The sequence below is a fragment of the Lagenorhynchus albirostris genome, chromosome 14 (genome assembly GCF_949774975.1).
Source record: "Lagenorhynchus albirostris chromosome 14, mLagAlb1.1, whole genome shotgun sequence".
Taxonomy (NCBI): domain Eukaryota; kingdom Metazoa; phylum Chordata; class Mammalia; order Artiodactyla; family Delphinidae; genus Lagenorhynchus; species Lagenorhynchus albirostris.
Window position 1 is genome coordinate 58,755,738 of NC_083108.1, and position 24,865 is coordinate 58,780,602.

General features: G+C 42.6%; 1 protein-coding gene across 5 annotated transcripts in view; it reads left to right on the plus strand.

The window, feature by feature from the left end:
• The first annotated feature begins 908 nt into the window (after positions 1 to 908).
• RALBP1 (ralA binding protein 1) overlaps positions 909 to 24,865 on the plus strand; it is a 44,175-nt gene continuing 20,218 nt past the window's right edge. For 3 of the 5 annotated variants that reach the window (XM_060121509.1, XM_060121512.1, XM_060121511.1), the window contains exon 1: positions 23,557 to 23,851. In XM_060121509.1, coding sequence (XP_059977492.1) covers positions 23,608 to 23,851 — 244 coding nt within the window. In that variant the 5' untranslated portion in view covers positions 23,557 to 23,607. Of the gene's footprint in view, positions 1,047 to 1,431; positions 1,512 to 23,556; positions 23,852 to 24,865 lie in introns of those variants that run through there. The other 2 variants (XM_060121508.1, XM_060121507.1) reach the window with 2 other exon arrangements.

A 24,865-nucleotide genomic window follows, 5' to 3' on the forward strand; every position in this document is an offset into this window, starting at 1 on the left:
TTCTGTGTCCATGTAGCAATTTCCAGCAAGGGCTCAATAGTGCCCAACATGGGTCAGTGCCCATCCCTTGGCCCAATCATTGTTGCCAGAGGCAGAGTATTGTACCTGGCAAGGTAACATGCCCATCCCAGTGGTCAGAGGACACCGTTCTGTTGCCAGAGGGGCAATAAGAAAACTTTTCAAAAAGTCAGAAAACAATGGCTACCACACACAGACCATCTTGGTATCTAATTATGGGCTCTTCTTGAATGTCAGGCGGAGGGGGCTGAACTTGACCGAGTAAGAAATGCAGGGTACAAGGGAGAGATCTATTGTCAGACTGGAGGCAGGCTGCTTTGGGAGGAACTGGGCAGGATGGAGTAGAGATCAGTCTAAACATGTAATGAAGTTGTAAAGAGAGTATCGCACGCAGGAATGGAAGTGATTGGGAAGGCCCATCCATCCCCAGTCTTATCATCCCCCTAATAAAACTGCCAAACTTTATGAGACAAGACACGTAAAAAGATCCCTTATTTCCAGCCATGCATTAGCAGGACAATTCTTGAAGACTTTGTGAAGGATTTCCGGAGGAAATGCGGTCATTTCCATCTTCCTCTAGATCCAATTCTGTCTGCAAGCTAACCGTGCAGAGGGCGGTTCTGATTCAGGACCTCCTCGGTACACGGTGGGGACCCCGCTGCGCCGCAAGGACCAAGGGAGGTCCTCGTCGACACCCATTTTAGGAACGCTGAGGCCAGTCCCGATACAGAGTTCTAGACAAGTTTCTCCTCGGAAGCCCACGGCGCTTCCTGCATCCAAGCCCCCAGCAAAAGTCCCCACCCCAAGCCAGACTCCCCTCCCAGCCCGGGCCACGGAGAGCCCCACCCAGCGGCGGCTGGGCCGGCCTCCGGGCCGGTTTAACTGGTTAGGGCTGAAGCCCGCGGTGCAGAAGGTCTGCGCCTCCGTAGCTGGGGAACAGGCTGCCCGAAGCGCGGACAGGACTACGTCTGCCCTTCTCCGGACCTCGACCGGCTCTGCCCCCAACGGTCCTCGCGGAGCTCGCGCGGGTAAGCGCGCGTCCTCCCGGCCCCCGACCACCAGAAACTGCGCAGGCGCCGGCGGAGCTCTGGCGCGGCGCGTTCTCTCGCGCGCTCCCGGGTCTCCCCAGTTGGCCCCTCGGCCGGGCAGGCGCCATGCTTCCTGGGTGTTGTAGTGCGGCTCCCGGCGGAGGGCCGCCTGCGGACTGGGCGCTGGGTTTCCGAGGACTACCCATCCCAGCATGCCCCGCGCGGGGGCACAGGGCGCCGGCCCTGGACGGCCCCGGCCGTCAGCGCCGAGAGGAGGACCCGGGAAGCAGGGTGCAGCGGGAGGAGGGAGTGCGCGTGCGCTCTGGGCCGGCTCGCCCGGTTCTGTCCCAATCATTGTAAACAGGCGGAGGCTGGGGCGAGGTGGGAATGGGGCGCCCGAGGCCGGCCGGGGGCGCAGCGCAGAAGGCGGCCGCGGCGGCGGGCGGTCGCGAGGCGGCGGCGCAGGTCAGTGGCGGGCGGCGGGGCGGGTGGGGGTCGCGGCGGGGCCCCGCTGTCCGAAGCCGTCCGCGCGCCTTCTCGTGGCGTCTGTCAGGCGGTTGCGGGGCCGGGCTCTCGCGGGGCGGCTGGGCGGGGGCGTGGCTGCCGGGGGCGGCTGGTTCTGGCGGCTTGTCCGCGGCTCCGGCCCGCCCTGCCCGTTTCTCCCGCTCGCTGGTCGCGGCTCTTGGGTCTGGGCGGGGAGGGTGGGGAGCCGGGCCCTACCCGGGGCCCGGGCCTCGGACGGGGGAGAGGGACTCGGTCTTTTACATAATCGCGGCCGGGATGCTGACGGGTCTCCGGTGCGCGCCCGGTGAGGAGGGAGGGCTCGTGGAAGCGGCGGGGCTCCTGGGTGCTGCGAGGGCATCGGCAGAGCCGAGTTGGGAATTCTTTTCACAACTCCTTGTCAAGCGGGCTGGCGCCCAAAGGCTCTTATGGAGGTCAGCTGGGTGCGTGTGTGTGTATGTTTATCGTTGTGAGAGTGAAACAGGTTTCGCCAGATATCCCACACCTCAGCCTTACCTGAAGTCCTTATGCTGCTTCAGGTTTGGGGATTCATGACTCCAGAGCCTCCGTCTTGAGCAAGCAGAGCATCTTTCCTCTAAGGCCTGATCGAATGCTTGAAAATAATTAAAATGTTAACTCGAGTTTTGAACGTGCAGGTGCAAATACCGTCGTTTGGACGCTGAGTTAACACACCGACGAGCCTCATTAGGAGAGCTTTCACTCAACGTTCTGTTGGGTGGAGCGGGCTTGTCCCCGCGCTGCAGTACTTTGGGTGGCAGTCCATCATGCTGGGCGGTAGTTCACAGAATATTCAAGTAGCGATGATGAGGAACAGGCCCACCTGTGGTTTGCTGGCCACGGAGGCAGCGCTTCTAAATGAATAAGTGGGTCTGGGAATGAGAAAGGTAACTTCACTTTCTGCCTTCCGAATTATCTTGGTGACTTGATAATTCCTTTCTGAGTATCTTCCTGAGAATGAGTGATTGCTGTAAACTGTATTGGCAAGTAGTAGAGGTAGGAAGGAAGTTAGTAGAAGGGTTTCCACTTTTCAAAGTGACCCATAGATGTAAGCGAGGTGGGCTAGTTTAACAGTGACCGTTGGGAAATAATTCTTTAAACAGAGTATCTTGAAGCTATGCGACATAATTTACTGTCTCTTTAAAATAGTATTTCTCATTTTAGATCTTCCAGGGACCATTTCTCCCCTACTTTAGAAAAAACAGAAGTGGTATCAGAAAGTGCATATTAACTTTAATTTGTACAGGTGTTTGCTTGGCAAGGAGAGGTTGGGCCCAGAATATAACGCAAAAGTATGTTCTTTCTTTTTTGAACGAAAATGTCTGATAGGAACTTAGGTTAGTATATGTAGAGGGAAAAAGGGAAAATGCAGGTCATTTAGTGTAATTTCTGTGCAGCAGGTACTGTGGAGACTTACAGATGCATGAGGCAGTGCCCCTGCCTTCAGGGTGGTAAGACTTTCTCACTTACTTGAACTTCCGCAAGTACAATATGTTTTTAAGGTTGCTTTGAGCGGAGGAAGGACGGAGAGTGCAGTGGGTGTTCAAAGGAGGCAGTGGTCTGTGTCTTGAGGGAAGAGGAGGAGAGACTGAGCAAGGGGCAGTGGTCAGGAAAAGCGTATGGGAGAGGATGAGAGCAGTGAGTATACAGGCTTAGAAAGGATGGGCATTTAGGCGGGAGGAGCAGTGTGAGAAGAGCGCGGGAGTCCGAACAGAGTGAGTTGTAGGATCTGCAGGTGTGGCTGATGAGGGCCGAGGGTGGTGGCAAGATGTGAAACTGGGGACGTAGGCAGAGACCAAATTAGGAGTAGTCTTGTAGACAGGTGATGTAAGTCAGCCTAACCTCGAAGCAGACAAGAGTCACTGAGACAGGATGAAGAAGAGGTCTAAGCCTCTCAACCCATTGTAACTCCTTGCTGTGTGTCAAGCATTGTATTAGGTGCTTTATACTTTATGTCCTTGAACCCGAAGAAGGTTTAGGCATGACTGAGGCAGAAATCTTGGGAAAGGAAAGGAAGGCCAAGGGAAAGTTGGACAGGAGGAGGGAGAGCATCGCAAGAACGGGAAGTTGTTCTCTGCAGCTGTAGGATTGGGCTTACAGGGTAAGTAGCATACGATAAGGGTGCACAGATCAGTCCTCAAGTACTTTGTGCTATTCTGAGGATTCTCGAGGGCTTTTCCTTTAGATAATAAGAGAGCTTATGGATTTTAACCAGGAAAGAGTCATGATAAGGTTTTCATTTTAGAAAGACCATGCTGGTTATTGTAGAGTATAGATTTCAGAAGGGATGGAGGGACAACAAGGAGGATGCAGGAAGACTGGTGAGGAGTTTTTGTAATAATTGAGGTGACAGGTAAGGGCCTAAACTAAGGTAGAATCAGTGGAGATGCAGAGGAATAAGTTAATAGCACAAATATTTAGGAGGCCGAATTAATAGGGTTCAGTGACACTTGGATTTGGGGAGTGAGAGAGAAATAGTAGGATAAGATGACTTGGATTTTAACTTAGGTGATTGAATAGACAACAAACGGTAAAGTATGCTGAGACAGGGAATTCAGGAAGAGGAGCAAATCTGGGGAGGAACAGTATTTTAGCTTTTGGATACACTGCATAGGAGTTATCTGTAAAACATCCAGGTAGAAGTGCTTGTGTGTGGGTTTGGAGCACAAGAGAAAGGTCTTGATAGGAGAGTCATCAAGCTATCTTATAGGTAGTTCCTGAAGCCTTTGATTTAGGTAACACGGCATAGGAAGAGTTTACTGATGGAGAATGGTCCTGGAAATAGGCGATGGAGGGCAATAGCATTTGAAGCCAGAGAGAAGAAGAACTGGAAAGGGAAATTCCTATGTGTTGAGAAACGCTGAGAAATCATGAGGAGATGTTGTAGAAGCCCAAATGGGATCATTTCAAAAGGAAGCTATACTTCACAACTGCCTCTCCAGAAAAAATAAGAATAAAGGAAGCTGTATTTCAAATGCTTTGAGAACTCGAGTGAAACATGGATTTTTAGGAGTCTGTTGAATTTGATAACTAAGTGAGAGCAGTTTCTTAGCATCCTACTTAATGCTACCATTTGGGGAGGGAGCTAAGTTTGAGTTGAGTTAATGGGAGGTCAGAGAGTGGAGAAAGCAAATGTAGGTTATTTCAAGAATAAACAAATCTTAGCTGTGAAGGGAAGAATAGAAAGAAGTGTTAGCAGAGGGTAATAAAAGGTTAAGAAGGGAGTTTTAACTTGGCAAAGACTTGAGCCTGCTTTTCTTATAACAGCTTTATTGAGATATTCATATAACATAAAATTGATCCTTTTAAAGTGCACAACAATTCAGTGGTTTTTCGTGTGTTCAGAGTTGTGCAACCACCTCTACGATCAGTTTTAGAACCTTTTCATTACCCCTCTTCTTCATTGTCAGCCATTCACCATTCCCCCTGCTTCCACTCACTAGCAACCAGTTATCTACTTTCTGTTTCTGTGGTTTTGCCTATTCTGGACATTTCACGTACATGGAATCATGTATGTAATCATTTGTGACCGACTTTCTTTACTCAGCATCATGTTTTCAAGGTCCGTCTATATTGTAGCAGGTGTCAGTACTCCATGCCTTTTTATTGCTGAGTAATATTCCACTGTCTTGGTCATACCACATTTTGTTTATCTGTTCATCCATTGATGAACATTTAAGTTGTTATTTACTTTGTGGCTATTATGAATATTCCTAGTGTGAATGTGCAAGTTTTCGTGTAGAAATATGTTTTCATTGTTCCTGGGTATATACCTAGGAGTAGAATTGCCGGGTCATGTGGTGACTTTTATATTGAACAGTATGAGGAACTGCCAAACTGTTTCCCAAAGCAGCTGCACCATGTCACTGTCCAGAGTAAGGACTCTGATTTCTCCATATCCTCACCAACACTTGTTATTTTCTGGTTTTTAAAATTTTAGCTATACTGGTAGGTGTGAATTGGTATCTCATTGTGGGTTTGATCTGAGTTTCCCTGGTGGCTGATGGTGTTGAATATCTTTTCATGTGCTTATTGGCCATTTGTATATCTTCTTTGGAGAAATAGTTATTCAAGTCCTTTGCCTATTTTAACATTTGTTGTTCATCTTCTTGTTGTTGAGTTGTAAATGTTCCTTTACATATTCTGGATGCTGGACCCTTATCAGTATATATGATATGCAAATACTTTCTTCCATTCTCTGGGTAGTCTTTTTACTTTCTTGTTAATGCCCAAGGCAAAGGTTTTAAATTTTGATGAAGTACAATTTATTTTTTTTGTTACTCATGATTTTGTTATCATATCTAAGAATCCATTGCCAGATCCAAGGGCTTGCAGATTTACACTATGCTTTCTTCTAGGAGTTTTATTCTTATATTTAGTTCTTAGTTCTAAAACCTTAGTTTAGGTTTTAGTTCTTATATTTCGATGTTGATTCATTTTGAGTGAATTTTTGTATATGGTCTGAGATTGGGTCCATTTTGTGTGTGTGGAAATCTAATTATCCCATTCCCATCTGTTGAAGTGACCATTCTTTCCCCATTGAATAGTCTTGACACCCTTGTTGAAAATCAATGGACCGTAGATGTTTGGGTTTATTTCTAGACTCTTCAGATCGACTGTATAGGTCTATATATTTATCCTAATGCCAGTACCACGTTGCTTTGGTTATGCTAGTTTTGTAGTACCTTTTGAAATCAGGAAGTATGAGTCTTCTAACTTTGTTCTCCTTCGTTATTTTTTTGTGGCTATTCATGGCCTGTTGCAATTCCATATTAAACTGAGGATCAGATTTCCATTTCTGCAAAAAAGGCTGTTGAAATTTTGCCGTGAATCTATAGATCACTTTGAGTTACAGCAATACATTGTTGTCTTAATGATACTGAATCTTTCAATCTGTTAAAAAGGGGTTTATTTAGGTCTACTTTAATTTCTCTCAGCAGTGTTTTGTAGTTAGCAGTGTATGCTTCTTTCACCTCCTTCGTTACATTTATTCCTGTTTTATTCTTTTGGCAGCTAATGACCAGTCATTAGCTGACCAGTAAGCTAACAGAACAGAGGCTTCAGCTAATGATTGGACAGAGATTTCCTTAAACATTTAGTACCAAAAACATCTCCCGATATTTTCAGAGGGGTGCTGTGCATCTCTTGGGGGTGTACCTTCAGTACTCAACCACGTTACAACTCTGTCTTAGCTTTCATTTCCTGTTTGTACAGAGGTCGAGGTCATCCAGAGGTGAGGGTGGAGGGCTTTCTTGGGTAGGATAAACTCAGTGAGATCCACCGGAGACACATCAACTAGTTTAAGGACAAAGACAAGGAGAGAATTTTCAAAGTAGCAAGAGAGAAATGACTCATCACATACAGGGGATTCTCAATATCATTATCAGCTGCCCTCTCATGAGAAACGGTAGAAGCCAGAAGGCAGTGGGATAACATAATCAAGGTATTGAAAGAAAAAAACTGCTAACCAAGAATTCTTCGTCTGGCAAAACTCCTGAGCATGTACATAGCCCTGCGCGCACACGTTTCTCCTAGATTTCCAGGAATTTGTTGAAGCTGTTCAAGGTCCTTGTTCCCCAAAACACCTCTCAAGGTTTTGGTCCTAGTGTTTGCCCCAGCTGTTACCTGATGCTTCAGGTGGTAGCAGCTAAAACCTCTGCCAGCCCCCTAGTGGCCTTACCCCGGGGGTGGTGGTGGTGGTGGTGGTGGTGGTGGTTCTGAGTTAGCAGCATTTAGGTGAGATAAAGCAAGCCTTTTCAGCAGGTAGGTCTTCCAGGGAGCCTGGAATAATAATTTCAGTTTGTTTGCAAATGAGGTTTGTTCTGCTGAACCAGTGCTGGGAATGTGGGCTGTTAGTTTCAAGGGTGCCACTGATCTGGGAAGCCCAGGATAGGACTAGAGAAAGTTAAATGCCACAAAGTTCTATGTTCTTAAGGAAGATTCAGCTGTTTTTCTTGAATAAGTGCTCCCTGGATTGCTGCAAGCTTTTGCTTAGTTTCCAGTGTTGTGAAAAAGTTGATTCTGACCAAGTTTAGGTGCTTTTATGGAGGGGTGAACTTTTGGAGTTCTTAAGCTGTCGTTTTACATCACTCCATCTGTTTATTTAGTACTCCATTTATTTTTAGGCTGCCTCTGTCACTATAGTTCAAGTGAATTTTTTGTAGACAGCATATAGTTGGGTTAGTATTTTCTCTTTCTGTGTTCTTTGCTTTTTTCCTAAGGACTTTGAGGTGCTTGTAGAGATGTAACATAATAAAGGTTTTTTGGCTATCATAATCAGTGCTTTGCTTACTTTTGTGTATTTGGGGGCTAAGGTTTTTATAAAAAATTTTATTTATTTATTTATTTTTGGCTGTGTTGGGTCTTCGTTTCTGTGTGAGGGCTTTCTTTAGTTGCGGCGAGCGGGGGCCAGTCTTCATCGTGGTGCGCCGGCCTCTCACTGTCGCGGCCTCTCTTGTTGCGGAGCACAGACTCAGTAGTTGTGGCTCACGGGCCCAGTTGCTCTGCAGCATGTGGCATCCTCCCAGACCAGGGCTCGAACCTGTGTCCCCTGCACTGGCAGGCAGACTCTCAACCACTGCGCCACCAGGGAAGGGGAGCTAAGGTTTTAACAGTGAATTGCTAGGTCAGAATATTAATTTTTGGTAGGTGTTGCTAAATTGTCCTTCTAAATGTAACAGTTTACACTTTTACCAGTAGCGTGTGAACGTGTCTCTTTCTTCACACCCTCCCATTGTTGGGTATCAAACTTGTTCATCTTTAGAAAATTGGTGGGTAAAAAAGAGCATCTTTTAAATTCCCTGTTTTTTCATTTTAAAAGTATTTGTGTGCTTCATGTTCAAATCCTCAACCGTTTTTCTTTTTTAAAAATTAATTTTGAAAAGTATTTGTCATGTCTAGTGCCAGTATTTTTTCTCTAAGTTTCTTCTTGGCTTCTTACATTTGTTTATGGTGTTTTTTAAAATGTGCTTACGATTTTGCGAAGGTCTTTTAAAATGGGGGTCAAGGAAGGAAAAAGCAGTAAAACTCTTCCTTTTTCACACTTTTATGGGGTGGGGGAGGATATAGTTTATAAAATCTCAAGTTTTGTCCAGATATTTTTATAATGTTTTGTATAGTTAATAGCAAAGTTAAATATTGATTAATAATTATTATTGCTACTTACTGAGTACCAGGAATACCATTTTGTTTAGTCTTGGCAGTGCCATGCCAGGTAGATGTCAGTATTTACAGATAAGGAAGCCCAGCTTATGAAGGGTGATGGTACTTACTCAAGCCTACGACTGTGCTGTATTACTTCCTGTTTACTGTATTCTCTCTCCATCAGGGTATCTCCCAGTTTCTTTACTGAGGAATGGGGGCCTGGGTGAGATGGAAATAATATGATTGTGTTTTCCTCAGCCATTAAAGATACCACTGAAGAGACCACACCTTAATATTTTCTTGTGTATTCTTCCAGAGGTGTTTTATACACATACAGGCAAAGAATGTGTAAACATGTATACATTCTCTTCTAAACAGTCATGATGTAAATTGTGGAACAAGGCATTTATTTGTTGAGTGCTTACTGTCTACCAGGCACTAGGCCTGTTTCTTTACATTTGATCAGTTTGAGTGAAGCCCTTCAAACTTCAAACTGATCACCTTGAAACGTTGTACAGCTATTTAAATATGAAGCTTTTGCCTAAAAGGTAACTAAAAACAAAAATGCTAGTAGAACTCATTTGGAATTGCTTCAGAGCTGATACCTTGATGTAATGAAGCATGACCCTTCATTCTCAATTGAAGGTTAAATTAATTCAAAAGCACTACAAATTGAAAGCCAGATATTGTGACAGGTTGAGAATAAAAGTGCATGCCATTGCCATTGTTTAAAAATGAGGTATGTTTTTCAGTTATAAAAACAGTGTTTTTGTGTGATTGGGACTTTCTCCTTAATCTTTTTATGAATAAGCTCTTTCGCCAACCTGCCAGTGATAGGTGCCTTTAGATAAATATATTTGGATAAGTAACTACTCTTGAGAAAAAGGAGGGAGAGGGAGATGAGGGAAGAAAGCTCCCCTCCCCCCCCCCACTGGGAAGAAAGCTTTTAAAGGAAAACTCATAAATTGAAGCTGTAATTTTAAGATGTTAGCAATTTTCAGTTGTTCCTTCCAAAGTAGAAATAGCAAATCAAGAACTTTGACTTTCTAGGGAGTTTCCTGGTGGCCTAGTGGTTAGGATTCCAGGCTCTCACTGCCATGGCCTGGGTTCAGTCCCTGGTGGGGGAACTGAGATCTCGCAAGCCGCGTGGCATGGCCAAAAAAAAAAAAAAGAACTTTGACTTTCTGTGGAAAACTATGGGAGAAGAAAGTGTGAATATAAAAATGAAGAAAAAGCTCACTGAAGTCCATTTTGTTATCCCCCTAGAATGGTAACAGGCAATTAAAAAGCAGCAGATACCATGCTACATTTTTCAACTAAACTTAGCATTTTAAGAAAATGAGCATATTATGACATCAGATTTTGCTTCCTCAGGTTCCTTTTTTTTTTTTAGATTACTTTTTTTTTAAATTCAGACTTTATTTTTTTAGAGCAGTTTTGGGGTCACAGCAAAATTAAGAGGAAGGTACAGAGATTTCCCATATGCCCCCAGCCTCACACGTGCACAGCCTCTCCCGTTATCAGCATCCCCCACCAGATGGGACGTTTGTTACAAGTGAGGACCTGACATTGACATGCATTGCCACCCAAAGGCCATAGTTTACATTACAGTTCACTCTTGGTGTACACTCTATGGGTTTGGACAGATTTATAACAACATGTATCCATCACTGTGGTATCATACAGTATTTTCACTGCCCTAAAAATCTTCTGTGCTCTGCCTGTTCATCCTTCTCTCCCCCTCCTCCCCCACCCCTTAGCAACCATTGATGTTTTTGTTCTCTCCATAGTTTTGCTTTTTCCAGAATGTCATGCAATTGGAATCATCTGTTATGGAGTCTTTTCAGACTGGCTTCTTTTACTTAGTGATAGGCATTTAAGTTTCCTCCATGTCTTTTCATGGCTCGAGAGCTCATTTCTTTTTAGTGCGGAATAATATTCCATTGTTTGGCTTCTAGCACAGTTTTATTTATTTATCCATTTACCTACCAAAGGACATCTCGGTTGCTTCCAAGTTTTGGCAGTTATGAATAAACATACTTCTGTAAGTTAGCTGCTGTCAACATCCATGTGCAGGTTTTTGTAAGGACATAAGTTCTCAACTCCTTGGGCAAATACCAAGGACATGATTGCTGAATTGTATGGAAGGAGTATATTTAGTTTTGTAAGAAACTGCCAAACTGTCTTCCTAAGTGACTGCACCGTTCTGCATTCCCACCCGCACTGATAAGAGTTCCTGTTGCGCCACATCCTCGCCAGTGCTTGCTGTTGTCAGCGTTTTGAATTTTGGCCATTCCAGTAGATCTATAGTGGTATCTTATTTCTTTCTTAAGGTCATTTTTTAAAAAATTTGAGGTATAATTGACATGTAACATTATATTAGTTTCAGGTGTGCAACATAATTATTTGATATTTGTATATATTGTGAAATGATCACCACAATAAGCCTAGTTAACATCTGTCACCACACATAGTTACAAAAAAATTTTTTTTAACAATTTTTTAAAAATCTAGATTTATTTTAGTCACGTTCATTGTTGTTTTACTTTGTAATTCCCCAGTGATATATGATATGGAGCATCTTTTCATATGTGTATTTGTCATTTGTATATCTTTTTTTGGTGAGGTGTCTTCAATTAGCTTGTTTTCTTATTGTTGAGTTATAAGAGTTCTTTGTGCATTTTGGGTAATAGTCCTATATCAGGTATATCTTTTACAAATATTTTCTCACAGTCTGTGGCTTGTCTTCTCATTTTTGGTCTTAAGTCTCTTAATTTTTAAGTTCATCCCCCCACTCTTCCTCCTTCCCCTCTCTTTTTCTTTGGTATTAACTAAAGAAACTAAATTGCATATCCCCAGATTTTGAGGCTTAATCAGATTAAGTTTTCATTAGTTTATTTTTGCGAGCCTGGTGTGATTTTCTCTCTTTTTTGTCTGTGTTATTAGCAGTCATTGATCATTGCCAGTATCTATTTTTAAATTGCTTATTAAGTGGTGACAGTCTTTTATTTCTTTCTTTATTAGATGGAAGATTTTGATAAAAAGAAACTTCACTGAACAACACTTTGTATAGCAGATTCAGGATAAAATAAATGCTTCCCCCCCCCATTTACCAGTTATTCCAAATAATTACATGGTTCTCTAGCATCCTCCAAAGTGACCAATGAATTTTATTTTATTTTATTTTAGTATTTTTTTTTTGTGGTAAGTGGGCCTCTCACTGTTGTGGCATCTCCCGTTGCGGAGCACAGGCTCCGGACGCGCAGGCTCAGCGGCCATGGCTCACAGGCCCAGCCGCTCCGCAGCATGTGGGATCTTCCCAGACTGGGGCACGAACCCGTGTCCCCTGCATCGGCAGGCGGACTCTCAACCACTGTGCCACCAGGGAAGCCTGAATTTTATTTTTGAGTATCATTATGAACTCATGGATTTAAATATACTTGATACTTTATTTCATGGCAGTTATTAATTTTATTGGCACTAATATAGTCCCATCTTTGGCCAGTGGAAGCTTCTTCTAGTTGACTTCTGAGTCCTTTTGTCTTGATTCCAAGCATCTTTCATAACGTCTTTCTTTTGTGACACGATATTTCAGCCTCATCTTATACATATCTTGTTCTTAGACCTGGTGTCAGCCTAATGGAAATGCTTAATAGTATGCTGAATTATGTTGTTAGGCCCACACAACTAAATTCGTATTTATGGCTTGGCAATTTAGTAACCATTTGAAAAAATAGTACACGATAGCTGAAAGAGAAAATAAATTATTTCACTCTTAAATAACTAAAATTAGTGGTCTGTGTGTGCCTATTGGACACCACACAGCTTATAATACTTTGCAATCAGATTGGACAGCACCACCCCTTATTTCTTGTTCCATGTTGATTTTTTTAAAAAATAAATTTATTTATTTATTTTTGGCTGCATTGTGTCTTCGTTGCTGCATGTGGGCTTTCTCTAGTTGTGGTAAGCGGGGGCTACTCTTCGTTGTGGTGCGTGGGCTTCTCATTGCGGTGGCTTCTCGTTGCAGAGCACAGGCTCTAGGCGCGTGGGCTTCAGTAATTGTGGCACACGGGCTCAGTAGTTGTGGCCCTTGGGCTTTAGAGTGCAGACTCAGTAGTTGTGGTGCACGGGCTTAGTTGCTTTGTGGCATGTGGGGATCTTCCCAGACCAGGGCTCGAACCCGTGGATTCTTAACCACTGAGCCACCAAGGAAGTCCCCCATTTTTTTTTTCTTTAAATCATAGCTACCCCAGAAAACCCAGCTTCACAGAGGTATGCTGTTGAAAGGAATGTGCACAGTTTAATGTTGAAACTGAACTTCTTTTAGCTGGTAGTTTGTACAGTGTCTGGCAGATGTTGAATACCGCTCTGTTTCCTTCAAATGTAAGCTCCCCGTGGCCGGGATGAGTTTGCTTACAGTGCTCTGGGTGCCTCCGCACGCTGGGAACCATGGACTAGATACTTTTACCCAGTTTCTGTTGTAACCAATGGTGTGCATTTTAAAAATTATTAAATAACGTTTGTTGGTCTCCCCCGGCCCCAAGTTAACTTCTAATTTACTATTTACTTGAGAATAGATTTTGTGATTATGAAATGTGGCAGGAAAGACACCACCCTCCCCCCCAGCCAAAGGATATATCATTACTTTAAAAATGTGCTGTTTTACTGATAATACCAAATGATATTTATTGTTTTTTTAATAAGAAAACTTTTTTTGTCCTCTGAATTAGAGTGACTGCTGATGATAGCACCTTTGATTTTGTGTAAAGGCAATGTGGACTTTTCTCCCCATACTTAATATATACATACTCTTTGATTTGGAGAGCTGTATGTAGAACTGGATTGTGTCCTCTGCAGCCTTTCATCCCAGGCAGAAGGTGGGATTATTTCTGGCTGCTAGATCCTGTATGTTTTGGCTGCTCATTTTCCAGCACCTGGCATTCTGATCCTCAGAGTTTGAACGTTCACTTAAATAATGGACATAATCTGTGCCCTTTAGATTTCTGTTTCATCTGGACATTGATTTTTACATTTTGCATTATATCAGTGTCCTAAAATAACTTGTGAATTTTTCTGTTTTCTTATCAGTCATGTAAAAGTTATTGTCAGCCTTAAAAAGACATTCATACGTTCGTATTCATTATGATGAACTTCGGAATTTCACATCTTTTAAACTGATTTTACACACATATCTTATCTCAGGCATATTGTTTTAATCAGTGACACTGAGAATGTTGAGTGGAAAACATTAAATCACTATGTCATTCAGTGAATTTCTGTGAGTGGCATGTGAGGTGCTAATTGAAAGTTTATTTGTTTGGATAAGCCCCTGGGGGTAGGGGAGAAACTAAAATAAAGATTAAATTTGATGATCTATAAGGAGAGTACAGAAAAGAAACAGTAACCCAAGAGTAAAATCTCTACTGAAGTATAGACCTAAGCAAATGCTGGAAGATTTGAAAGGACTAATTATGTAACAGCCTAATGGGCTGACAGTTGGTCTGTGGGAGTGTGCATGAGAAATTACTCAGTCCTGTAACTGTGTATACTGGTCTGCATCACGGGGCACACGCCATAAACCTCGCACATATTTGCATGGCGAGGATTTCACCGTGAGTGATAGGAAACCCTCTAAACCTTATCTGCCTCGTCTGAAGGATTATTTGTCTCACCTCAGTTTATAAACTTAACATTTTTTTCTTGGACAGTAATATTCATGTTTTAAGAAAAATCCCTTGATGGGGATTTCTCTTTGTATACCTGTTCCCTAGAGCATATAAAACTGTCTCTAAATGAGAAGAGCAGCTTACTGGGCCTCAGTGGTTTGTAAAACAGTGTGGTTTACGCGGAACACCTGCCATCTTTCTGGCAGTCTGGGATTTCGGTACCCGTCCGGCGGAGAACACCAGTGTGACCGGGCTCCACGGGGACCTCGGGCTGTGAGTGAGGAGCTGCCCAGCACACGGTGCTTCACACGGGTCCCTGTGACTCCACTGCCCGGGGACTCCCGGGAGCGTGTGCCTGGTTCCTTGTGCCTTTTCCTTTGTTTTTTTGCTTTGTGTCCTTTCTCTGTAATAAATCGCAGCCGTGAGCATGACTGTGTGCTGACTTATGTGAGTCCATCTAGAGAATTGCCGACCCTGCGGGTGGTCTTGGGGACCCCCAGCCCAGTTTAAAGACTTGCACTATTCCCCGCCTCGCTCCTGCACCCCTCTCGGTCTTAGTTTTTTCCTTTCAGCTATTTTTTTTTGGTGTTTATTTCCTTTATCTAAATAATATCCTTAAGCTGCTGTTTTTGAAGATAGCAGTTTTGGATGTCTTGTGTTAACCTAGGTGTTAGGGTAGATGAGGATTTGGGTGTCTCAGACCTTCGCCGGGCCCCCTGCCCCCAGCCCCCAGCATCATCCTGCCCTGCACGGTGTTTGATTCTGTCAGCACCCATCGTTTTCATGGTGATGATCACACAAATACTGTGTAACCCTGAGCCAGGCAGTAGACTACAATTTCATTTTCTCATCTACCTTTTCCTTTTTCTTAGAGATAATGGTTATCTCTTATTTTTATTTGCTTTTTACTCTGTTCTCATGACAGATATATTCCAAAAGCTCCAGCGGTTCTTTACCAGGTCTTACTCTTCTTTTCCACAGTCAGATGTCTGTGACTCCCTTTGTCCTTGGAGCCCTTCTTCCCCTGGGTCACAGGGACTGTGTCACTAGCTGATCACAGGCCTGCTTTTCATGGGGTTCCTTGCTGCCCATCAGGGTCTCATTTCAGGGCACCAGGATTCTTGAACAAGTGTACGGGGGGAGTACAGTCCTTGCCACTGTGTGTCTGGAACGTCTTTATTCTACCTGTGCACTTGAATGGTCCTTGGAACTAGCTGTCTTGTCAGAGGTTTGAAGATATTCCTTTATTGTCTTTAAGTTTCCAGTGTTCTTGTTGACAAGTTGATCGTGATCCTTTGTATGTAAGTTGCTTGCCCTCTTCCCTGCCTGCAGGAGTCTTTCAGGATCATCCTTCTGTCCTCTGTACCCCAAAACCTCATGATGTGCTTTGGCGTGGGTCTCTTCATGTATGGTGTGGGGCGGTCCCTTGTGATCTGGACACTCTTGTCCTTTAACTCTGAGAAAATTTGAAGAATAAGAACGTACTGGGCGTGCAAATACTGCTTACAAAGTTGGACATTCCCAGATGGTAGGTTAATGCTAGTTAGTGTTCAGTATGTGAGGTACTAATGAATCAGTGTTTGGATTCCCTTGTAGAGATTTGGGTTAGAGACTTAATTTACAGATTATTTTTAAAAACCGTAAAAATGAGGAAAAGCTGCTTCCAGTGACTTACAGCCTGGTATTTAATAAAGAAAGTTTATAAATACTGGATTTGCTTAACTTGTGAACTAGTTAAGCAAGCTATGGGTTTTCTGGACGAGGCCTTTTTCTGTGTTGAATTATCAAGTTTAATAAATCACTGGAGTTATTCTCAAAAGCTCATTTCAGGAGACTTTAATTTAGCAATCTGTCTTTCCTACTTATATTGTTTTGTCCCTTTGCATGGGTGAATGATTATTATTATGTGTGCTGGTTAATAGTGGTGCATGAGCAGAAAAGACTATTTTAAGAACAATGCATATCCTAGTTCTTTGGAGGAGTGGATGTTTTTAAGCAATTATTAAGTTTGAGTCTAGTTTTATGACACTTTTTTTTTGGCTTTACCTCAGTTATAACTGTCATAACTGTTCTTTTTATGTGAAAAATTTCATTTCAACGTTATAATTTTGGGGGGTTCTAAAGTAAAATTCCAGATGTATGGTTTTTGCTGTATACTTTTAATAGTTTTTGTTAGATATTGCAGAAGTAACCTTTTATATCTTCAGTTTTCTCTGGAGAGAGATTTCGCACAGGTACCAGCCACAGGCTTTCAGTTGAGAAAGACTGGAAGTAGACATTCCTGTTGTAGTGATTTTGGGTGTGGGGGGAGGTGGGATGCTGAAGGTAAAGGTGGGAGTAGCAACGTTTGAGAAGGAGAGTTCATATTTTTTAATGGCTCATGATCATCTCTATATAGCTTCCATAGCTTTTTTTCCCCCCATCTGAGGGATTTTATTGATGTTATTAATTTATTTTCAGTGATATGCACAGTTTAATGTTTTTTTGTGACGGCTTGGGTGGATCTAGAGGGCATTATGCTAAGTGAAATAAGTCAGACAGAGAAAGATACCATATGATCTCACTTGTATGTGGAATCTAAAAAACAAGACAAGCAAAACAAAATGAAAATAGACTCATAGATACAGAGAACAAATGGGTGGTTGTCAGAAGGGAGGGAGGTGGAGGGTTGAAATAGGTGAAAGGGATATTAAGAGGTACAAACCCCCTGTTATTTAAAAAAAAAAAAAAACCTCCAGGGATGTAACATGCAGCATAAGGAGTATGGTCAATAGTATTGAAATGACTTTGGGGACAGGTGGTCATGAGACTTACCAGGGTCCTCATTTCCAAACGGATGTAAATGTCTAAGCCCTGGTACACCTGAAGCTAATGTAAGAGTGGTGTTTCAATAGAAGAAGTTTCAACAGATGTATACGTGTATGTAGCCCACATGCCTGTCAAGAGACAGAACGTAGCCATCAAACCAGAAAGTTCTCTCGTGCTCCTTCGTGCTCAGTCCCTGCCTCTCCCCCACATCCCCACAACCACATGCCTCGATTCGACAGAGGTGAGTTTGCCCGTTCCAGAACTTCCTATAAATAGTCGCACCTTATGTAATCTAGCGTGTCTGGTGTGCTGTCTTTTGAAGTTCATATGTTCTCTTCTATGTATGAGTAGTTTGTTCATTTTAAAAAACGCTAATATCCCATTGTGTGAACATATTACAGTTTGTTTATCCAGTGTTACTGGAAATGCAGGTGTTTCTAGTTTTTATCTGGTATGAATAAAGTTACTTGGATCATGTCTGTGCATGAACATATGTTTCCATTTCTCTTGGGTAAATGCTTAGGAGTGGAATTGCTGGGTCATATGGTAGGGGTTCAACTGTAAAAGATGCTGCCAAATATTGATGCTTTTCCAAAGTGGTTAAATGGTACATTCCCACCAGCAATATATTTAACTTTCCAGTGCCCCACATCCTCACCAATGTTAGGAATTGTAGTTCTGTTTGAATCTTAGCCCTTCTAGATGGTGTCTGTTGATAGCTCATTGTAGTTTTAATTTCCATTTCTTTGATGTTTAGTGATGTGGAGCTTTTTTGTGGGCTTATTGACCAGTCATATATTTTCCTTTGTAAATTGTTTGCTCAACTCTTTTGCCCATTTTTGTTTTGGATTGTCTGTTTATTGTTGAATTGTAGGAGTTCTTTATATATTCTGGGTGTAAGTCTTTCGTGAGGCGCGTACACACAGATGGACACACACATACACACAGTAAATTGTTCTCAACGTCTTTGCCTTGACTATTCATTTTCTTCATAGTGTTTTTTTTTTTTTTTGCGGTACGCAGGCCTCTCACTGTTGTGGCCTCTCCCGTTGTGGAGCACAGGCTCCGGACGCGCAGGCCCAGCGGCCATGGCTCACGGGCCCAGCCGCTCCGCAGCATGCGGGGTCCTCCCAGACCGGGGCACGAACCCGTGTCCCCTGCATCGGCAGGCGGACTCTCAACCACTGCGCCACCAGGGAAGCCCCATAGTGTCTTTTGATGAGCAGAAGTGTTTGCTTCTGTTAAAAAGTCTACTTTGTCAATTTTTAACTTTATAGTTAATGCTTTCTGGTCCTGTCTGGGATATTCTTCTCCCAAGGTCTCAAAAATATGTTTTATTTTAGAAGTTTTACAGTTTTTAGCAGTTAAGTTCTCGTGTCTGTGATTTATCATGAATTACACTTTGTGGGTGATGTGATGGAGGAGCTCACCACCTCTCTTCCCCACATGGTTATCCATGCCACTTGTTGAAGACTTTCCTTTCCCCCCGAATTCCTTTGGAACCTTTGTTGACAACCAGTTGACTGTGTACATGTGAGTCCCTGTGAATTTTCTGTTTTGTTCTTCTAACCTGTCTGTCTGTCCTTGCTCCAGTGCCATGCTGTCCTGATTACTTTTCTGTGGTGTTTGGCTGAAGTAGACCACTATTATCTGAAAGTTTTCTGTCTGGCAGAGCTGTCCCTTTCTGGTCGTTCAGCTGGAGAGGGCAGGCTTCTGTTGTTGTTTTTATCTGAGCCTGCCCGTCTGTCTGGCTTCTTTTGCTCTAAGTCTGAGACGTAGAGACAAAAAGAAAACTCAGGGACCAGTGTTGGTCCTCAGATCCCGAGGTCCCTAGCCTGTCTGCCTTCTTGCTCTACCTGTCAGTCTGTTGTCTTCTCTTAGCTGTGTTCACCAGGAGGAATAGGGATACGTATTCTTTCTTAAATGTTTACAAATTTACATCATTTCTCCTTTTGCCTCAGGAGTAGGAATTCCTAATTTTTTAATTTGTTTTATTTTCTTTCCTTTGGCTATTTATGCTGAAATTTACTGTGGACCATTCGAGGCCTCCCTCTTCTGCCCTCTTATTCAGCGAGGTTCAGGCTTGCTGTGGCTCTCCAGTGCTCAGAACAGTCCCAGCGCCAGCGTGTTCTTTCCTCTGAAATCGCCCTCTATTCGGGCCTCACTCCTTCCTGTGTGCAGATAGCCGCTCCCCTTCCGTTCCTCCCAACTGTGGCTGAGTCAGGTCAACAGCTATTTCTCTGGAGTAGTTTTTGCAAGATAATCTGTTCAGTGCGTCATGAACAAAACTCTCTTCTTTGTCAGTTCAGTGTGGAGACTGAACTGTAAGTCACCAGCTGCTGTAGCAGCACAGAGCAGGGAATGGTCCAAACCCGCCTGGCATTCTGTTGTTCGCGGTCCTGCCCTCATTCCTCTTAGCCCCAGTGTTGTCACTTCCTGGCCTTGGACTTGGTGATGACCCATGTGTGGTGCCTGAGCCCCTCAGCTTGGCTCCAGTTGGCTCTCAGTTCAGAGCCACCTTGTCTTTCAGTGTCTTTTGTGTTGCTTCTTCGTGAAACTGCTCCCGTCCAACTTGTCTTCTTGCCGTTCTCATAACAAGCCCCACATTTCTGCTTGTGTCTGTAATGCCCTGCTCCTCCTGGCATGTGTGCCCTCTTGTGTGTGTGTGTGTAGAGGGCAGGTTACTGGAAAGAATGTGTGTTTCGAGTCAAGCAGATCCCAGTTTTATCTCTTGCTGTGTGGCATAGGGTAAGTTACTTCACTTCTCTGAGCCTTAGTTCTGCAGTTTGTAAACATGGAAAAACACTTTTCTCACAGGACATATAAGGTTAGTTAATGTATATGAAAGTTCCTGAAGCCACAGGAACTCAAATAAAATGTGGGTTTCCTTTCTTTATTTCTGTAATTAAAAGTTGAGGCTAAGGGCTGGTTCATTTCTTCTCATCTTTGTGTCATTAGCCGACACAGCCTGTTGAGAACATAGAAGAGACTAATTAGATTGTTAAGTAAACAAACATCTGACTACTTCCTGTGCAGCCTGTGCTGTGTGAAATGCTAGGACTCGCGAATTATTGGGCAAGACGGCCCTGTGCTCACAGGTCATTAAAGCCCAGCAAGGCATGTGCAGCGCTGGAGGTGTGCTCCGCGCATTCTGCGGGCACAGGAAGGGGGCATGGCTTAGACTGGGTGGGGTGGGCATGAGGGGGGATTCTTGGAGAAAGTGTGGCTGGTACTTGATCCTTTTTTTAAAACATTTTTTTTTAGGTATAATTTACATACCATAAGATTCACCCACTTAAAATGTCAATTTACGGTTTGTAACCATCACCACAGTCAAATCTAGACCGTTTTCATCACTCCAGAAAGATTCCTTGTGCCCATCTGCAGGCTTAATGTTAAAAGATGAGTATGAATTGGCCCTACAAAGATCCTGGAAGGAGGGCTGGGTTCCAGGGCGTGAGGAAGACAGCATGCAGGGAGGCGTATGACATGGGTCCGTGGGGACAGGATGCCCGTCAGTGGTCTGTCTGTGTCAAGCTATGCTCCTTCCCCGCACCTGTGCTTTGGCTTCCCGGGTCTTTGGACCTCAGTTTCTTCACCTGTGATGTGTAACTGATAGGCTGGTGGGATCTTGGCTCTCTTTAAACTCTCAAACCTGGGCTGGTCAAAACCATCCCTTCAATTAAGGGAAGAATAGAATGTACTTTTGAAAAATAATAGGACTTCCCTGGTGGCGCAGTGGTTGGGAGTCCGCCTGCCGATGCAGGGGACACGGGTTCGTGCCCCGGTCCGGGAGGATCCCACGTGCCGTGGAGCGGCTGGGCCCGTGAACCATGGCCGCTGAGCCTGCGCGTCCGGAGCCTGTGCTCCGCAACGGGAGAGGCCACAACAGTGAGAGGCCCGCGTACTGCAAAAAAAAAAAAAAAAAAAAGCCAGTCAGGGCCTATGAAGAAAACCTAAAAAATTACAGTGATGCTTACAGCTCCTTTGATGGAATTTTTCCTGTTTAATGTTTTTCCTGACTAGACAAGCAGTAATGTATACTGGGTATAAAACTTATGAAATGCAGAAGAGTAAAAAGATCACTTATAATCTTATAATTCACAGATAATTATTTTTAAAGTTCCCTTGTTCTTACAGTTTTTTGCATATGTTTATTTAAAAATTGATATTGTGCTATAAATAAAATTGCTTTCCCCACACTATTAAATATTGTCAAAAACACAATTTTTATGAGACTAAAAAAAGTGGCCTGTTCGTTTAAAAAAAACCCCAATAATAGTAATACAAGTAATAGATGGGCATGGTAAGGCTCAAAATATGTAGAAAGGATAAAATAAAGAAATCTTTCTCTCCCCCCCCTTTTACAACTTCCAAGAGTTAACAGTTGTTAACTATTTCAGAAGTTGCATGTTGTGTGAGTTTATATTCCATTATTTGGATCAATCATAATTTAACTGATCTTCCATTGATAGCCATTTAGATTATGTTGTTTGTGCTGTCACAGTGCTAAAATGCGTATTTTCATGTACACATCTTTGAATTCTTGTAAAAGTATATCTGAAGGATAGGTTCCTAAAAAGAGGAATTCTTGGATCAAAGAGAGCACATTTAAAATTTTGATAGGGACTTCCGTGGTGGCGCAGTGGTTAAGAATCCACCTGCCAATTCAGGGGACACGGGTTCGAGCCCTGGTCTGGGAAGATCCCACATGCCGCGGAGCAACTAAGCCCGTGCGCTCTAGAGCCCACGAGCCACAACGACTGAGCCCACGCACGTAGAGCCCATGCTCTGCAACAAGAGAAGCCACCGCAATGAGAAACCCACACACCACAACAAAGAGTAGCCCCCACTCGCCACAACTAGAGAAAGCCCGCACGCAGCAACGAAGACCCAGCACAGCCAAAAATAAATAAATAAATATATTAAAAAATAAAATTTTGATAGATATTGCCAAATTGGTTTTCAAAAAAGATTGTGCTGGTTTACACTTCAGCCATCAGTGGATATTCTCCCAAATGTTTGATCACATCCTTACCAACACTTGGTATTAATCACCTTTTTTGTTCTTTGCCAGTCTGCTGTTAGAAAAATGGTAACTTATTTTGTTTTTAAAATTGTAATTGTACTTGAACATTATTTTCATGTGGATATTAGTCATTTTTCTATGAACTGCTTCACATTCTTTGTGTAGGTGTCTTGATTTGTTGAGATTTTCATTGATTTGTGAGAACTCTTTGCTTTTTAGAGAAATTAGCTCTCATAATTTACACATCTTTTTACACATTTGTTTGTCTTTGTTTATGGTCAGAAATAGCAGTCTTATCACTTGTGTTTGTGGATTTTTAAAATTGCAAAATCACCTTAGAAGTGAGTGCAAAGAGAAACAAGTGATTCTAATAGTTTTTCAAATTAATATCATGAAGGCATTAAAGAGGAGTAAGAACTAATCCAAGTAACTTTTAAACACAGTACTGTGTACCATCTGTCTAATGAAGAAAAAAATGCAAACAAATCTTGAACTTTTCTTACATTTGTCCTTTGGGTTTTTTAATTCTTTTTTTAAATTTATTTTTTATTGAAGTATAGTTGATTTACAATGTTGTGTTAATTTCTGCTGTAGAGCAAAGTGACTCAGTTATACATATATATACATTCTTTTTCGTATGCTTTTCCATTATGGTTTATCGCAGGATGTTGAATACAGTTTCCTGCGCTGTACAGTAGGACCTTGTTGTTTATCTGCATTTCTTTGTAGTGTCCATTCTAGCGAAACTAGTGTGTGTGTATTTTAGGACTGAGCAAATGAGGGTTCCATTGTTTCTTTCAACATAATTCCAGTCCAAGATAAAACAGCTGTTATCCACATGTGAATTGTCCAGTGCAGTATAGAGCTATGGCTAATGATCTGTATATATAACTTTAATTGGTTTATAAATTTTGATACTGAACTATTCATGTGTAGTTATATTAACAGTCTTCTTAATTTATTATTCATGGTTGTTTGGCCATAACTTAAAAAATATTAGGATTTTATGTTGGATAGCAATCCAAAATGAAGCCCATTACAATGGTGGGTTCTTTTTTAGAGGAAACTCTGTGTCCTACTTTGAGAACCCACTTTCATTTGGTTCATTTTTTTCACACTTGAAGATCCAGTGCTTTCAACCAACTCTTTGAGAACCGAAATGTGTGGTGCGCGAATGTAACTTGAGATGGCAAAATGAACAACTATTTTTAAAGGGGGATTGTGAAGAAAAATATTTTTGATTTGTAAATGCAAGATTAGTTGCTGTTCTGTGTGTGTGTGTCTGGCGCCCTTATGTCTTGGTGGTCGTTGGGTGACTGTGATGTGCTCTCTCCCTCTGCAGGGGTGATGGGCAGGTAACAGACGCCCTCCTCACTGTCGTCAAGGAGGCAGCATGACCGAGTGCTTCCTGCCCCCCACCAGCAGCCCGGGTGAGCACCGCAGGGTGGAGCATGGCAGTGGGCTCACCCGCACCCCCAGCTCTGAGGAGATCAGCCCCACTAAGTTTCCTGGATTGTACCGCACGGGCGAGCCCTCGCCTCCCCATGACAGCCTCCATGAGCCTCCCGATATAGTGTCTGATGATGAGAAGGACCATGGGAAGAAAAAAGGAAAATTTAAAAAAAAGGAAAAAAGGAGTAAGTGCCATTTTCTCTGTGCTGTAGCTAAAGTTTAGATAAATTTCTACTCTAATTATGTGTACCTGCTATCTTGTAGAAATATATCCAAAGACTCTTGTTTTATATTTTCTTTATTTTTCTGCATCTCAGTTTTTGTATTTTAGGGTGTTATTCTCACAAATAAAAATACTGAATTTCCAGAAATGGTGAAGTTTTCTGGTGGAGGTTTCTTAAATTTTAAATAAAAGTATGAAAAGTAAATATTGAAATTTTGTCCTTATACAGTCTTACTCTCTTGGCGAGGTTGTGTAGGCCAGTTGGGGTACATGGTGAAAAAAGTATGTATTCGGTTTCTTAAGCAAATGCCACCATGCGTTCCATTTATGATTCCTGTTCTGTAAGGATGAATCATTTAGACATAGCTTTTTAGCATGTTAAAAGCAAATCAGGTGAGTTATTTTAAGTAAGTGTGATTTTAGTTTCACGGTATTTTTAAGTTAATTTGTATTTGAAGCATAACATTTGGATAGAATGCACAAATTGTGTACAACTTGATGAATTATCACAAACGGATACACCTGTGCTAATTACAAGGCTCTGGAAATAGAGCATCATCAGCATCCTAGAAATTGCCTGTTGCCCCTTCAGGGGGGACGCCCAGCACATCTGGACACTGCCTGATTTTGGACTTTTGTACATGGAAGTAGATTTCCTTTTGTGGGTAGTTTCTTTTGCCCAGTGTTATGTTTGTTAGATTCATCCGTGTTATTCCATATGGCAGTAATTTGTTCATTTCTATTGCTGGATTTTGCACTAATATACTAGAATTTATTTTTCCATTCTACTGTTATTGGTCATTTGGGTTGTCTTCAGTGTGTGTTATGAATCGTGCTTCTCTGAACCTCATTGTCCAAGTTTATGCATTTCTGTTGTGTGTGTGCCTGGGAGTGGAATTGCTCACAGGCCATGCTCATTTCAGTATCTGTAGATCCTGCAAAACAATTTCCAGAGTGCTTGTACCAGTTGACATTC